The sequence below is a fragment of the Pezoporus occidentalis genome, unplaced genomic scaffold (assembly GCF_034315485.1).
Source record: "Pezoporus occidentalis ecotype Australia unplaced genomic scaffold, CSIRO_AGI_Poc_V1 ctg101, whole genome shotgun sequence".
Classification (NCBI taxonomy): Eukaryota; Metazoa; Chordata; class Aves; order Psittaciformes; family Psittacidae; genus Pezoporus; species Pezoporus occidentalis.
Window position 1 is genome coordinate 171,644 of NW_026912791.1, and position 16,993 is coordinate 188,636.

The following is a 16,993-nucleotide window of genomic DNA, read 5'->3' on the forward strand; positions in this document are numbered from 1 at the left end:
GAAGATATTGAACACATTATTTTCCTAAAAATATAAACCGATGAGTGTTGTAGTGTCAGACATAAGAACCAACACACTATGTTACTAAGTCCAGCCAATAATAACAAAGGTCATAATGCACAACATAAAGTTGCAGTTGGCTATAGCTTTGGACATGTTGAGGAATATTTTCAAATCTTTGCTGGAATTCAGCCGTATGTAGATTGTAGTGTGCACTCCTTAGAAAACAGATATGTACTGAAGTAAAATGAGAGTACTATATTAGTAAGTCAATAATGCCCACTACTGTCACAGATGTAGAGCATGACTGGAAGCAATCTCTGACCAATATACGGGAAATATATTCTGATACTGTAATAAACACTTTGCAGTTGTACAAGTTTGTACAAGTGACTATTAAAAGAATTCAAGGGTGATACAGACTTGCAGAACTGTGATGTAGCACACCACTACTTGCTTCAAGCTAACAGACAATGTGAGAATAAACAAGAAACTAACCATCTTTTTTTTAAACAACTAGAAACCATTTTCCAATTTTGTCATTGAATCGTATGCAAATTCAATGCTTCCTGTTCCACATATTTGTCACAAATTACTCTAGGGCTCATCCTTCTATAGATGGCATCTTTATATCATACACTAACTTTTCTAGTGTTCAGTGCTTCGCTACGAACTTCCTTTCTTCAGTGTTATTAATATTTTTGCATAGATTTCAACAATATTTATATTTTTAATGCAAATTTAGCAACATCCTGCATACTTTGCATCAAAAACATGCTTTGCAGAAAACAAGGAAATGGCTGCTGAACTGAACTATTCAATTTCTATATCAGATTTCAGAAATCACTGTGATCAGATAATTTCTGCTATTTCTTCAGAATATTTCTTTGGGACTTCTGCAAAGCATTTGACACCATCCTGCACAACATCTTTGTCTCTAAACTGGAGAGACATAAATTTGATGGATGGACTACCCAGTGGATAAAGAACTGGCTGGATGGCTGCACACTGAGTTGTGCTCAACAGCCCAACGTCCAACTGGGTAACGAGTGGTGTCCCTCAGGGGTTGGTGTTGGGACTGATCCCATTCAACACTTTTGTTGGCAACATGGACAGTGGGATTGAGTGCACACTCAGCAAGTTTGCAGTGACACCAAGCTGTGTGGCTCAGTTGAAGCACTGGAGGGAAGAGATGCCATCAGAGGGACCTTCACACGCTTGTGAGGTGGGCTGATGCCAACCTCATGAAGTTTAACCATGCCAAGGGCATGGTCCTACACCTGGGTCAGAGCAATCCCAGGCACAGCTACAGGTTGGCAAAGAAGAGATTCAGAGCAGCCCTGCAGAGAAGGAGTTGGGGGTGTTGGTTGATGAGAAAATTAACATGAGCCGGCAGTGTGCACTTGCAGCCCAGAAAGCCAACTGTATCCTGGGCTGCAACAAAAGGAGCGTGACCAGCAGGTCGAAGGAGGTGATCCTGCCCCTCTACTATGCTCTTGTGAGACCTGCGTGCAGTTCTGGTGTCCTGAACCTAAGAACAACACGGAACTGTTGGAACAAGTCTAGAGGAGGACCATGAGAGTACCTCCAGAACTTCAGCCAATGTCAGAAATGGGCAGAAAAAATCCTGATAGTTACTGAATTCTCAATTAGCCCATCACATCCTATAAATCTCAGGCTCAGCTGGCAAATTGTATGGGGACCTTCTGTTTTCAACCTACAGCTGGGTTCTTCCAGAATCTGAGCACTCATGTATTGCTCAGGCACGAAAAATAGTAAATACTCCAATAGCAGAATTCCATAGAATTAATAAAAAAAAAAAAGGCAAAAAAAAGCCGTGATGTTAGTGGTTATCTGATCAAGTATAAAATTATAAGTTTGTCAGCAAGATTCTGGGGAGTCTTGTTAAAATACGTGAGATGTACTTTACAAGTGTCTTACTATATCGTTACAAGCACTTCCACAATTGCATTAGAATTGCTGGATCTTAAGTATGCTATGGAAGAGCAGATGACAACACAAATCAAGGGGATGAGAAATTAGAGATGCTAAGCAATGGAAAGCCAGCAGCCAAAATCTATTGCATACATACTATAGAAGGCACTGACGGTATTGCTAAAAGTACTGGAAAATTTGCCCAAAATGAGTACTTAACTGCCATTACAGTTATTTCCACTTACAATATTGTTTATATTGGATGACTATTGACTTATTATTTACACCTCAGAAAGACAGTAAAAGCTTTCAGCATTCTTTGAAAGGATAAGATACCCTAACAGGCCAGCTCAGAAATACAGAAGAATGAAAAAAAATGCAGCTATGCCATGTGTGTGTAATCATGCAGATGTTTCTAGATATGTGATTACTGTGAATCTTACATTGATGCAGAGCAGAAGTAACTCCACTAAAATCATGGAATCATTAACTTAATGGAACGTGAACAATACCAAAGAGAAGTTTAGTTTACTAGATAGGATTTAATTAAGCAGGCAGTTCCATGTCAGTTTACAATTTTAACCATAATCTCAGCTGTGAAGACACACAGAGATTAGTACATATTCAAGGTATGTTTTCCAGTCTATTCCCATCTGGCCAGCAAAATGAAATACAATTAAATTTTGTGTTTCGCATGTTATGAATCACTGGATACAAATTAATACTCATTGCCAGGCTCAGTGCATGAAAAATATTGTACATGCTTACTGCCAAAACACTGAAGAATGCACTTTTTAATTTCTTTAGTCAGTCAGGAACCAACAAATATATTGGGGAGATATTTGAAACTGATGAAAAGTACTACATATAAACAGCGCCTAAAGCACCTGCATGGCAACAGTTTCAGTGCTCTTTAGTACTTCAGTAAACATTCCCCCTGATGTATCTGAATGCAATATACCAGTTTTGATCTCTTTTCTTTTGTTTTGCTACATCACAATATGAGCCTATTTATTCTTTGAAGGCTCATCATGGGAAAAAAGTTCCTGTCCCCAGGCTTTAATGATCTTCTGGCTGAAGGTTACAATATACTAGCTTCCTGTCTCCAACAGGGTAACAGATGATGGAGGCAAGGGATGGAACCTGGCAGCCCTGTCATGTGCAGAAGCTGAGAATGTGGTATGGGTCTTTTAAACACTCACTCTATAGATCTAACAAAATTTTTGGCAATAATTTTCTTGTGAATATCCACACGTGTGTAGTTGATCACAGTAAGTCTGTCCACCAATTTCCCCTTCAGAAGCCAGTGCAAAAGATTTTTGCTGTTCTTCAGTTCTTCTGGAAATTGAATAGCCAGTTTTTACAGTAATGACAATACTTATGCACCAAACTCATTAATACATAACATCACATTACAATTTCTAATGTGCTTTAATTAATCTGAATTTAATAGTGTTAATTAAATGTTGGAAAATTTGAGATCATCTTCTTTAATTTAAACTAGGAAACACGGTTAAGCCTCCAAATAATCAAATGCTTGAGGAGAGTTCCGAAGTTTAGACATGCTTCTATAGATGTCAATAAAAACCCTCTCTTTATCAATTATTTTATCTCAGCTCTACCAGCACAGTTAAATATATGTCAGCTATATGTCAAACACAGTCTCAGTTGCATGTTTCCAAGAACTTTTATAGAAACTCAGCTATGTTTGATAATGGTTTTGCATGAAAATTTAGTTTTCATGATTTTAGTTAGTGTAAGCAGCACAAATTACCATTTTTCTGAATATAATACAAATGTATAGAATACATTATGAGATTCTGTTTCAAGCTATTCAGACAAAGTTTTGTACTTATAGTAATGAACATTTTCCCTCAATAACCTACTCACAGTCTTGTTAACATAGTGGAGGGATGGATTGTGAGCATGCTTGTTTTACTAGCAAATTAAGACTGGGCTCTGTCATAGCTACATCCCAGAAAAAAATTTTTAAATGGGTAATATTTGTCTAACAGTTGTCTCTCCCTCATTCTTATGCCTCGTATGTTTCTGCTACTGTACATATCAGAAAAGGTGAGAGAAGTGCAAGGAGTTAAAGCAAAATCATTCTCCTCTACATAAGAGATATCTTACTTCCTCTATTTCCTCCTCTAAGAATGAAGTCTGTATAAGTGTTTCTATTAGTTAGTTAGGCACCAAACACTTCAGAGTGGGTCTGTTTCTTTTCAAGCATTTGAACAGTCCCTAAGCAAAAGCTGTTCAACAATCCTTCTTGTGACCTTTTGATACAGCTGTAAAGCCTGTACACATTGTCTATTTAGATCTTAGAAAAGCATTTAATACTGTCCCCCACATCATTCTCCTGGAGAAACCGGCTGCTCGTGGCCTTGATGGGTGCATTCTTAAGTGGGTAAAAAACATGGCTGGATGGCCAAGCCCAAAGACGTGGTAAACAATGTCACATCTAGTTGGGAACTGGTCACTAGTGGTGTTCCTCAGGGGCCAGTCTTAATACATTTACTGACAATCTGAATGAGGGGGTCAAGCGCGCTCTCAGTAAATTTGCAGACAACACCAAGTTGGCTGGGAGTGTTGATCTGCTGAAAGCCAGAAAGGCTCTGCAGAGGGATCTGGATAGGCTGGATCAATAGGCTGTGGCCAGCAGTATGAGGTTCAACAAGGCCAAGTGTCAGGTCCTGCCCTTGGGCCACAGCAACACCATGCAATGCTCAAGGTTTAGGGAAAAGTGGCCAGAAAGCTGCTTGGCTGAAAAGGACCTGGGGGTGCTGACTGTTTGCCACTGAACATGAGCCAGCTTGTGCCCAGGCAGCCAAGTAGGTCAACGGCATCCTGGCCCTTATCAGAAATAGTGCTGCCAGCAGGACCACAAGAAATAATAATCCCCCTGTACTTAGCACTGGTGAGGTCACAACTCAAATACTGTGTTCAGTTCTGGGACCCTCACTACAAGAGAGATATTGAGAAAGTGGAGCAGGTTCAGAGAAGGCAAACAAAGCTGGTGAAGGATCTAGAGCGCAAGATTTATGAGGAACAGCTGAAAGAACTGGGGTTGTTTAGCCTGGAGAAGAGAAGGCTCCGGGGTGATCTTATTACTCTCTACAACTACCTGAAAGGAGGATGGAGGGAGGATGTGGCTGGTTTCTCTTCCCAAGTAACAAGTGATATGACAAGTGGCAATGGCCTCAAGCTGCACCAGGGGAGATTTAAACTGGATATCAGGAAAAATTTCTTCACCAGGAGGGTGATAAGGAATTGGAACAGGCTGCCCAGGGAAGTGGCAGAATCACTGTCTCTGGAAGTGTTCAAAAACCATGAAGATGAGGCCTTCAGTGACATAGTTTAGTGGTGGAGTTGGTAGCCCTGAGGTAATGGTTGGACTTGATCTGAAAAGTCTTTTCAAACCTAGCTAATTCTATGATTCTGTGAAATATGACTGTGCTAAACTATCTTGGACCACGTTTGTGGCCCCATAGAAATTATCACAGAAATCTTGTGCTTACATATCTCTTATTCACAGAATCATTCTAGGACAAATATAAGGATATTCAGTCTCTAGAAATAAAGCTGTAGCACAGCTTATGCCATGCTTACATATGCTTATATACTATATCCTTCAAAAACTCCTTTCTCATTACAGAATAGATTTATTCTTTCTGACATATTTCACTTGTTAGAAGTGGTTTGCAAGCAGTCCCACAGAGCTCTGGATGCCAGACTACTTATATGACTCTACTACATCTGTTTCAATTAATGAATAGTTTCCTTAAAATGGGACAAAAGCCAGGATGGTGACACTGACAACCACTATTCAAAAATGGGAATCATTAGAAGAAATGATAGGACAGAACTTATGAGTAAATAACTCAATTTAAATGGATTGCTGATGAATTTGTTCAATTTTTTTCACTGAAAACATTTATGCTTTCATTTCAATCACTTAATTTTAAATCTCTTTTGAAAACAGGCATTACAATGTTTGGAATACTTCCAAGCAGTGACTGCTTTAATGTCTATTTTATTGGATCCCATCTGATGTAGCAACATTAGGACTGTAGCAAAGTGAAAAAGTATCCTGCAGAAACTTTACATTTCACTTGAAGGCAAATACTTATGTATATTAATACGCATTTGTACTTACTCACACACTGCAGGGAAGGACAAACCTACAAAGGCACTAGACAGATATTCTGTATACATTTCATTTGCGACTCCTTCCAGGTAGTATTTCTGCCATGTATCCTCCTCAATCTAAAACAAAAAAAACAAAACAACACAGATGCAGACTTCTGAGTAAAACCAAAAGCCTTCTTTAAAATTTACAAACAACTGCTTAAACATGAATCATCAGATTTTAATAAAGTCAGTAGACTGTTATGGCAATTAATATTTTTTTTTTACAGGATTGCCTGGAATGCTGGGAAAAAAAAAACAGTCTATGTAGTCAATAAACTAAGTATCCTATTTAAAAATAATACACTCCATTCTTGTCAAGCATGTTCAGCATGAGGTGAAATAAGGTTGTAGACAGCTTGAGGAAAAAAGTTTCTCAATTTTCTCTTTCTGAAAATTCTCTGGTGCAATTGTTGCATTATGAAGTTATTTACATTTAAAACTGTATTGTTTTTTCTTCTCTGCAGCTATAGCTATCAAGGAAATATGCGAAAAAATATTGAAAGAATTTCTTCAATGGTCATTAGTGCTTTAGGAAAGATCATGAAAACATTTATCTTGTAATTTAACCATTTCTAATAGCTACATTTAATTCTTTGGAAAAACAAACAAACAAACAACAACAAAAAACCCAAACCAAAAATACCCCCAAAACTAACAAGACAACAAACTATTCGTTCCACTGTTTAGGTAGCCCCATTATGGTCTTTATCATACAGAGCAGAAAAAAAGACATCATTGAGTTTAGATAGAATGAAAAAAGTATATTTTTAAAAACTATTGGTAGAGGTTTGCAAGCCACCTGAAGGGCTGAAGTACCAAATACCAACTGATTTCAGAAGGACTTAGATAAATATATATACCTTAAACATTTCACAACTTCTCTTTTTCTGGTATCCCCAGCTTTTCCCAAAGCTCAGCTCACATTGCCTAAAGAGATGACGATACTAATCCTGGAGGAAACAGCTGTAGCTACGCCCAGTGAAGTGGGAAAAAGGATGCTTCAGGAACATCCATCCTCATTAATTACTGTAGGTGAGGCTCAAGTGCTTTAATCTACACTGCTGATCTTTCTTGTCTAAAGTCCTAGAGCCAGTGTAACGGCAACCAGTTAAGTATGAGCCACGTTATTTTTTTTCCATTATACAGAAAACTCAGCATTTTAGAAATTCTTATCAAACAATTCAGTCCAGTAAGAAAAACAGCTTATTACTTTAAAATTTATTTTAAAATAAAAAAAAAAAAATTACTTTAAAGTAATAAGCATGCTTCCTCCCGGCTACCCATCCTCCTCCTCACTGGCAGAGCACGAGACTGAAAAGTCCTTGTTCGGAGTAAGCATTACGTGGCAACAACTAAAAACATCAGTGTGTTATCAGCACTGTTCTCAGACTAAAGTCAAAAATAGAGCACTGCACCAGCTACTAGGAAGGAAAATAAAATAACTGCTACACCTGAACCAAGGAAAATCCCCTATGCCAAATGCCTTTGATAATATTCAGTCAGTGATTTTAATGGTATGAAATGCCTTACAGTAACAAAACTTAGGCCTGTATATTCTTTCTGGTAAAAGCATTATGGCATGTTAGGAGGGGTGTGGGGTTTGTTGTGAATGTATATTCCAAAAAGCAGTGTAATGTTACGTCTGTGTCAGTATTCAAGAAAATAAATTAATACATTAAAAATGGCTATGCTTGCTACTAAAGAAAACGGGGGAAATGTAGAGAGCCTGACAGCAGAATGGCTGCAGGACAAAGGCCACGAAACTGTGCAACTAGTCAAGATCTAGGCCGAAGAACACAGCAGCAACTGTGTGGTCAATGGTTGCTCAAGGACAGGATGTATGCTTGCTGAGATAGCGCAACGGTAACGCTTGAGCAAGAGTGAAACATATTGAAACAAGAAGCGGTCGCGATTGTTTTAGAAACCCCTGTGTTAGCACAAACTAACCAATGATTTTATTGTACCCTAGCAGAAATTGTATCTAACACTGAGACTATAAAAATAGCTGTATTTTGCTAAATAAACGAGACTTGCTGACCATGATAGCATGAGGCTTGTCTCCCGCGACTCCGACAGTGTGACACAAATCTTTCTGGGGAAAAAGGAATCTAGTATTAAAAAATTTGAATTACACAGCTATCTTGACAGGACTTGCATAGTATTTTATGTAAGTCTGAACTGTTATACTACCGCCTGAGTATTAATTTTTGATTCAGCAATCTTTTCCCCAGATTAAACTAGCCAAAAGGCACCCTTTCAAAAGAATGTTCTAAAGAACGCAAGAATTGGAAACTTTTTAAGAAACCAGTGAAATATAAATTATAATGAATTTATTTCTTTTACATTTCCTTCTCCTGTTGATAGGGGGCCAAGTAAACAGTTACTTTAGCTCTGAAGAAGTAAACAACTGCAAGAATAAACTGCAATATGGAGATGTTCCAAATCATACACTCCCTGACAAGTGGGCTGCAAACAATCAAGAGAAATTTCTTCCATAGAAATTGTTTCACCATTCAGAGATCATGTGGGATGCTAAAAGGGATTTGCATTGTGCTATTCTCCACCACACACAGAGAGGTCATATCACATTTTTATAAGCCTCTGATTCATGTGAACCTTGCAAATGTTGCTGATCAGCAACTCTTTATATACATAAAACAGACAAAGTGCAGGCTTGGTAACAAATAAGAGTAATGATAGCAAGGACATGTCTGTAACTGATGGTCTGTTTTCTGGATTTTTCTTAGATTGACACCACCTGAAATATACAAATACATTATGTCTTTCTCCTTTCTACTTTCTTCTGTTGTTTTCTTTTCTTTAGGCAGATGGAGTTTATTTGGAGGAAAGAACTGCAGATCAGACCTATAGTTAAGTACCCACCCTTAGTCAAGGACCAAGACAGAACTGGAGAAAAAAAACCCAGTCATTTAGTAAGCAGTGATCAAGCTTCATAGATAATGGTTAATGTTAAATTAAACCTAATTAAGTTTTTGAAATGTTTAAGATCTATTAGGATACCATGAAATACTGATTAATGAATCTAAAGAACTGCTGATATACCATAGTAGTTTCAATTTTATGTTTATAAAGACAAAGAGCAACAAAAATGTAAGTTATACAAATCACAGCTAGGAAGAAAGGTAAAGAGAGTTTAGATAACTGCTGGACCTCACACAGAATGTGCCATACCACCACTGTGACTTGAATCTATATCTTCCAAGTTCCTCTCCAGTACTGTAAGCCCATTATTATCTTTTCCTGACTCTGCTGTGATAAAAGGAAAACAAGGGAAAATGTAGGCCTTCTATGTGAAGAAAACGAGATCTGACTACCCCGGACAAGGAGAAAACTGAGGTACTCAACTTTTTTGACTTGGTCTCCACCATCAAGTGCTCCAGCCACACTGTCCAAGTCACAGAAGACAAAGGCAGGGACTGAGAATAAAGAACCGCCCACTGTAGTAAAAGATCAGGTTCAGGACCATATAAGAAACCTGAAGATACACAAGTCCATGGAACCTTAGAAGAAGCATCCGCAGGTCGTGAAGGAACTGGAGGATGAAGTTGCCAAGACATTATCCATCATATTTGAGAAGTTGTGGCAGTTCAGTGAAGTCCCTACTGACTTAAAAAGGGGAAACATAAAGCTCATTTTTAAAAAGGGAAGAAAGGAAAACCTGGGGAACTAGAGGCCAGTGAGTCTCACCTCAAGCCCAACAAGATCATAGAGCAGATCCTCCTGGAAATTATGCTAGGGCACAGGGAAAATAACGAGGTGATTAGTGACAGCCAACATGGCTTCACTAAGGGAAAATTGTACCTGACGAACTTTGTGGCCTTCTACAATGGGGTTACAGCATTTGTGGATAACAGAAGAGCAACTCACATCATCTACCTGGACTTGTGCAAAGTATTTAACACTGTCCTGCACAACACCCTTGTCGCTAAACTCGAGAGACATGGGTTTGATGGATGGACCACTTGGTGGATAAGGAATTGCCTGGATGGTCACACCCAAACAGCTATAGTCAACAGCTCGATGTCCAAGTGGAGACCAGTGACAACTGGTGTTCCTCAGGATCCGGTATTGGGACCGGCACTGTTGATCATCTTTGTTGGCAACATGGACAGTGGACTGAGTGAACCCTCATCAAGTTTGCCGTGACACCAAGTTGTGTGGTGTGGTCAACATGCTGGAGGGGAAGGGATGCCATCCAGAGGGACCTTGACAGACTTGAGAGGGGGGCCTATGCAAACCTCACGAAGTTCAACAAGGCCATGTACAAGGTCCTGCACCTGGATCACAGCAACCCAGGCACAAATACAGTCTGGGAGGAGGAGAATGGATTGACAGCCATGAAGATGGTCAAACAGGCTGAGAGCGCTGGGGCTGTTCAGCCTGAAGGAAGCTCCAGACATTATAGCAGCCTTCCAGTACCTAAAGGGGGCCTACAAGAAATCAGGAGAGGGATATTTTTTTTTTTTTTTACAAGGGCATGTAGGGATAGGGCAAGCGGTAATGGCTTTAAATTAGAAAAGGTAGATTTACATTAGATTTTAGGAAGAAGTTCTTAAGTGTGAAGGTGGTGAAACACTGGAACAGGTTTCTAGTAGAAGCTGTGGATGACCCATCCCTGGAAACATTCAAGACCAGGCTGGATAGGGTTTGAGCAACCTGGTCTAGTAGAAGGTGCTCCTGACCATGGCACGGGGGATAGAACTAGATGATCTTTATAGTCCCTTATAACCCAAACCATTCTAAGATTCTGTGTTACACTGCAATTGTGTCTCTTGGATAGTCATAAAACAAATTACCCACTGATTCAATAGCCTATGTGAAGAATAGATGGAAAATGACATAGTGTGTCCCAAGAGAAGAAATATAATTTTCATCTGTATTTTTTTTTTAAAGTCGCAATGCTGCTCTACTCTCCGCTACCTGTATATAGACAGAAAGTTATTATTGGGAGATATATTTACATAATATAATAATTTCCTAGTGAGACGTGGTGAGAGAGATATGAAAAAATTATGTACCTCTTTCATGCACAACCATTAGTATTGGCAGAAAATACCTAAACCCTTAATATACCCACCCCTATCCCCTGGCAGTATAATTATCAGGAGTAACATGAAAGAGATTGAGTATATCTGAGCCTGATAGTGCTATATAATCTTTTTTGTCAAGATCTAAGTCTCACTATCAAGACAGAGAACTAATGCTAGAGTTGTAGTGTGACCTAGGAGCTTTTACTGTATTTTGCAAGGTAAAACAGGGAAAAGATGGTGGGATGTCTTTATAAATATTGAGGAAGTGGCAGAATGAAAATTCTTTTAAAGCACAATGAAAGAAGATATAAAGTCTGCTGCCTAGCATTGAATAAGCTCAGTTCATCATCACAAAGCAAAGAAAAAAGAACAGTAGAAATTCTTTGAGAATAGTTTCAGATGCTTGGAAGATCATCCATTTGATTTTTTAGACACATATTTACTTTCATAAACCCAAACTGAATAATACCCCCCCCCAAAAAAAAAACCAACCTACAGTAAATTAATGAGTTAATTCTATTGATTATCCCTCTAGAATAGTACTTGAATATTTTAGTTCTGTTGTTAAAGTGATCCTGCTTTATTCTAATGTCCTATGTTTTTCTTTTGCTCACCATGTGCATCCCATTATGCAGTATTTTGTCTAAGTGCATGCAATTTGGAAAGTCTGAACAGTCTTCCCAAAATTATAAGGTTTGTACCAAAAAATTAAATAAAGTGTTGTGTAAGCAACATGAAAGTTGTTACATAGTTCCTTTCTAAAATACAGATAAAACTTACTCTTTAAAGATGCCCATAAGGCCTTGTAGAGAAACGTTTTACGAAAAATACCTAGAAAATAACATCTTCACTGGAGAAATTTTCTTGAGCCCTTGCCAATCTGTTTTCATCTACTTCCATCTAATGCAGAGACTCCTGCCTCCCCCTAGGCTAAGAATGGTTCCAGGGGTTCCTGACATTTAATCTTACAATACTCTACAGAATTGTGCATACATTTCTACAAACACAGATGCGAATAAAAAGTACAGACAGAACATTCTTCACTGGTGTTTGAACAGAAGTTGTACATTGAAAGCAATATATTTTAAACATTTCCTCATATTCACCTATAATGTCCTGTCAGTCCATCCAAATTTCTTGTGTGAATGTCTGGTTTTATTATGCATTTAGATATGGATACCAAATCTGACAGATAAGTAATTGGCTGAAAGCAGTTCATACATTCCTAGCAGAGTGAAGCTTCTTAGATTTACATTCTTAATTAAATTTTCTTAAGTATTACAAATTATCAACTACCTCTTCACTCAGTTCCATCATCTGCTTAAATCAAAGCATTATATAAAATTTTTTGCTCTGCAAACTATTCCCACAGTCCTTTCTGCAAGAATGTTTTTTAAAATTGGTGTGTAAAGAGCATGTTTTATAAGCAGGAAAGCAGCTAACTAATGTAAATCTGTATGGCTTTATTATGTCCCTCTTTCAGCCTGGACTGGAAAGCAATGTAGTGGGAAAAGTGGGCACTGCACATGTATGGGTGTGAGCAACAGCTGCCAAAAAAACCCACAGAACATTCCAGCTCTCAAATTAGCTTAGAGGAGAGTGAAGACTGCGCTAAATTATTTTTCAGATCTAGAATGAGGGGTACTGTCTTACCAACAGAGCAAAGAGAAAACTAATTTGTTTGTGTACTTGTGTTACACTTGAGGATCACATTCCACATTTTATTAATTTACACAACAATGCTAACTTACATTGGCTTGCATGTTTGTATACAGGGAAAATTCGACCACCTCTGCCTTTTATTCCATTTACTTACTTTTTGCAATGTTTTTCATATGGATAGACTTCTGGTATACATCTGCTAATCCAAACAATACAGAAATTGCAGCACAGTATTGTATTTCTGTCTCTTTCTAAGACTATGTAAATAATGAGTTCCAATTCTTTTATTAATAAAATAACTGTGCTATAAAAAGACTGGACTATTGAAATACAGTTTACAAGTGTAAAGCTTTATTTTCCTTAACATATAGTTTGTTGTGCAATCTACCTTTCTTCCTTTAAGTATTTACAGAACCTCAACCTTTTTGAGCTGATTTCCTTTTTGTTCAGTTTGGTGCCAAAGAGGACATAAAAGATTCCATATGAGACTACATCACTAAAACCAAAAGGAAAATATTAGGAACAAATATAATATTTTGAGGTTTCTTAGTTTGTTTTACCCCTAATACCAGGCAGACCGTTTACACAAATAATTTTTTGCCATAAAGTAACACATAATGAGTTAAATGTGTGCAATGTCGCCATCAATCATGTTCATTTGTGTTTGACTGACCAAATATTTATGGCATTTTAAATCACTTTCTAATCACACTATGAAGGAGGAGTAAGAAACACACATTTCAAGCTTTCTTTAAAAAATAAAGAAGTTTCAGTACATTTTCCTGGCAACCCTCTAACTTATGGGAGACTCCACTAATAATGTTTGCCCAAGGTGCTTATAAAGGCCTGACAGCACTTAAATTCAGTACTATAAATGATAAGGGGTGGAAGTACTTTTAGGGAATGGATAACTTTCTTTTCAATAGCAACCTCTTTAACAATTCCAATCAATGTAGTTGCCCTCCTGAAAAACACTGCTGATACATACCAACTGCTCAGTAATACTTTTCTTTCAAATACAGATTTTTAGAGTGAGACAGCTTGGAGGAAGAATATCCTTCCAGCTAAATAATGAAACAAGTCTTTTGTTGTTGCCAACTGAGTTGGTGTCTCATGAATAAACATATCTTAGTTCTCATACATTTATTTTGCTTTAAGTTTAAATATACACAGAGATCTTTGGAAATTATGATACACATTTTACTTGCCTGAACAATTCATTCTTAGTTAAGTGGAAGACATCTTTTTAACCTGTAGTAATAGAGTCTTGCAGTCTTTCAATGAACTATTTTATAGTATTTCATCTCCCACTGCCATCTGAAGATGACATCTGAAGTAACACAAGTCAAGGTATTTCTGCACACTGTTCTGTTTATAACTATATATAATCACAGGTACAAGAGCAAAACTGATATTGATAGCTTCCTTGAAATCAAATTCATTGCTATTTTTATGCTTACTCTGTGCGTATAGAAAGACTCAGATGTAATCTGAGTAGTGCCTTGCAAAGCTGAGCTTTCATCTTAAAACTGTTCATTGCTGAAATAGTACAATCTGTCACTGTCCTGAAATTATTATAAGAATATCTTATACAATAAGAAAATACAGGAGAGAAGGTGGGCAAGATGATGATATAAGTGGTTAGATATATTTTCTAGAAAGATTCTACCTTTACATTTGCAGTTTCTGACCTGTGTAAACATTGTACCTGCAGATCTAGCCATAAATGTGTGCAGCTCTACTACAGTCCCTCTATAGCCAGACATTTGTACACTTTATCACTTTCTGAATCTCTTCATTTTCTCACTGCAAGTTTAAAGAACTTGAATTATGACTGGGGCTTATGAAGATACCCATATATTTGGATGTCCTTGAGAGAAAACTGATCCCTTCTGATTTTGGAAAGATGGAAATTGAACAAAAGTTTCATGCCTACTTCTGATGTCACGAGCAAGTTCACAGAATAGATTGCTTCAGTAACTCAGATACATAAGTGTGACTGTTATAAATGTTTGAGACTCCTGACAGTCTTGGGTTACTATACTAAGCAAGAGTGAGGGAGACCAAACTGAAGAGCAAGAATGAAGTCCGTAAGACATATAGACTTCTTTTGGGGTATAAGCAGAAAGGATTAATGTCAAAGTGATTGTATGATAATGAGTCACTGACAGCTCCCAAGTTTGGCTTTAATGAGCAAAACAGTTGTTTTGGGGTTTGTTTTTTTTTAGGTTTGGGTGTTGTTTGTTTTTTTTTTCTAGAACATGAAGATGTAGGCATCGTGATTGCAGATAGTTACAATGAAATAATGGAAGTGCAGAGTTCAGGCTTGTTTCCATATTGAAAACTGACTTTTTTTTTTACTATAATAGGCTGAAATATTTTTGACACACAGGAGTCTGCAGTCTCCAAAGGATACCTTAATAAGAATTCCAGAACTTCCTAGGAAGTAAATAAAGACTCGGTGTCCTGCAATGACGTGCACTTCTATGAGAACAGTTTTGGCTTTCTCATTGGATGACATTAGGCTTTTTTTTTTTTTTCTTGCTTAATGCAAGAAAAGCCCATTTCTCTTTGGATGATGGACTTAAAGTGGACCATGGCCTACCTTATACTCCAGTGTTTCCCATCCCACTAACACTCAGGATTGGAAACTGACCATCTTTATGTTTGGAATCAGTGCCCCAGAAAGGCCTGAGGAAGAAGGAATTACTGACTGCTGCAGTCAAAGCCTTGGGCCATTGAACTAGTACAGCTGCCATAGAGGTCTAGATTTAACTGGACTAAAATTTTGCCATATAAGTCCAAATACACAAAAAAGAGAAACATATACAGGAATGATGTTGTAGGAAGTTCAGGCTTCACTTCCAACACATGTTCCTTACTTACTCTCACAGTCAGAGGTCCACTAGCTACCTGACATGAAAGACCAAAATGATCAGTCCATTTTTCTGCATACTTTGTTGCTATATGGGACATATATAAATCATATTTTTGTTTTAGCAGCAGGGCTTTTCTCATAGATAAACATGTGGTTTGTCTAAAACGAAGCAAAACACAAAACACCAGATATATCTACCTAGAAATGGATGATGCTTTGAAAAGTCATATAAAGGCCAAACATTTGCTGAATAAAAATGAAAACATTAACTTGACAGAATCTGGCATAGTGCCCAATGTGCTGGAAAGAACTTTTGTATGGAAGCATGCACTGGATTTTTTTTGTCTTACAAATTCTCTTAATGTGTTCCTATCTGTTCCGTATTTGATTCACATTCTTTACTTGACTCTCTGACAAACTGAATTGCAGACAAATACATTCTAATGAAAGAAGACATTACCTTTATGAATGACCTCATAGAGAAGAGGTTGGCTAGCATTGTTGAAAGGCCTGGTGCCAGGCAGCTCTGGGCTATGAAACCAAGCTTAAGCTCAGCAAGACAGATTGCATCATCCCCTTCTTTCCAGTTCCAGCTTGGGATATTTAGCAGATGGGCCTGAAAAACAAGCAAACAAAATACCTCATAGGTGAAGAACCAGAAATACTTCCTCAAATACAGCACAGTATTGAAGGACATATGCAGTGAATTATTTTCTTTGTTACTGTCTTGACTTTTTCTAATGAGGCAGAATTCTATGCAAAAACATGTTCCAATCTTACCTACTACAGACAAAATGTTGTATTTTTCAAGCCCTATTCTGGCTGTGACACTCTGCCAGGCCCATCCTCACACCTGAATGAACCACACAACGCTATAAAGTTTTTTTAGCTTTTCTATGTTCCTTTTACAGTACTTGGAGCTACTCTGACTGATAAGGCACATACACAGTACTCACAAACCTAATATAACTTAGATCACAACTCATGTGAAGCTGCAAAACCGTTATAGGACATTGCTGTTTAGTAAGGTACACATCATCCTCTGTCTTTTCTATTGCATTCCTGCCACACTGAAGGACAGCGCTTGACTTTATAAAAATCCAGACCTTTTGCTGAGACTGCTGTTTACAAGGACAGAAAAAGAAAACAGCTGATCAAGATACACCTCCAGTATTGACACTGGTCAGTTAGATAGCTATTAATATTGTTCAGTTACTGGCATAACTCTATCAGATTCTCTTTTCCATCTACCTTGTACATTTTTATAGACATA

General features: G+C 37.7%; 1 protein-coding gene across 37 annotated transcripts in view; it reads right to left on the bottom strand.

Moving 5' to 3' along the window:
* KCNMA1 (potassium calcium-activated channel subfamily M alpha 1) overlaps positions 1-16,993 on the bottom strand; it is a 485,636-nt gene that overhangs the window by 125,563 nt on the left and 343,080 nt on the right. For all 37 annotated transcript variants that reach the window (XM_062613051.1, XM_062613059.1, XM_062613013.1 and 34 more), the window contains 2 exons: positions 16,181-16,336; positions 6,095-6,204 (listed from right to left, as the gene is read on the bottom strand). In XM_062613051.1, coding sequence (XP_062469035.1) covers positions 6,095-6,204; positions 16,181-16,336 — 266 coding nt within the window. The remainder of the gene's footprint in view (positions 1-6,094; positions 6,205-16,180; positions 16,337-16,993) is intronic.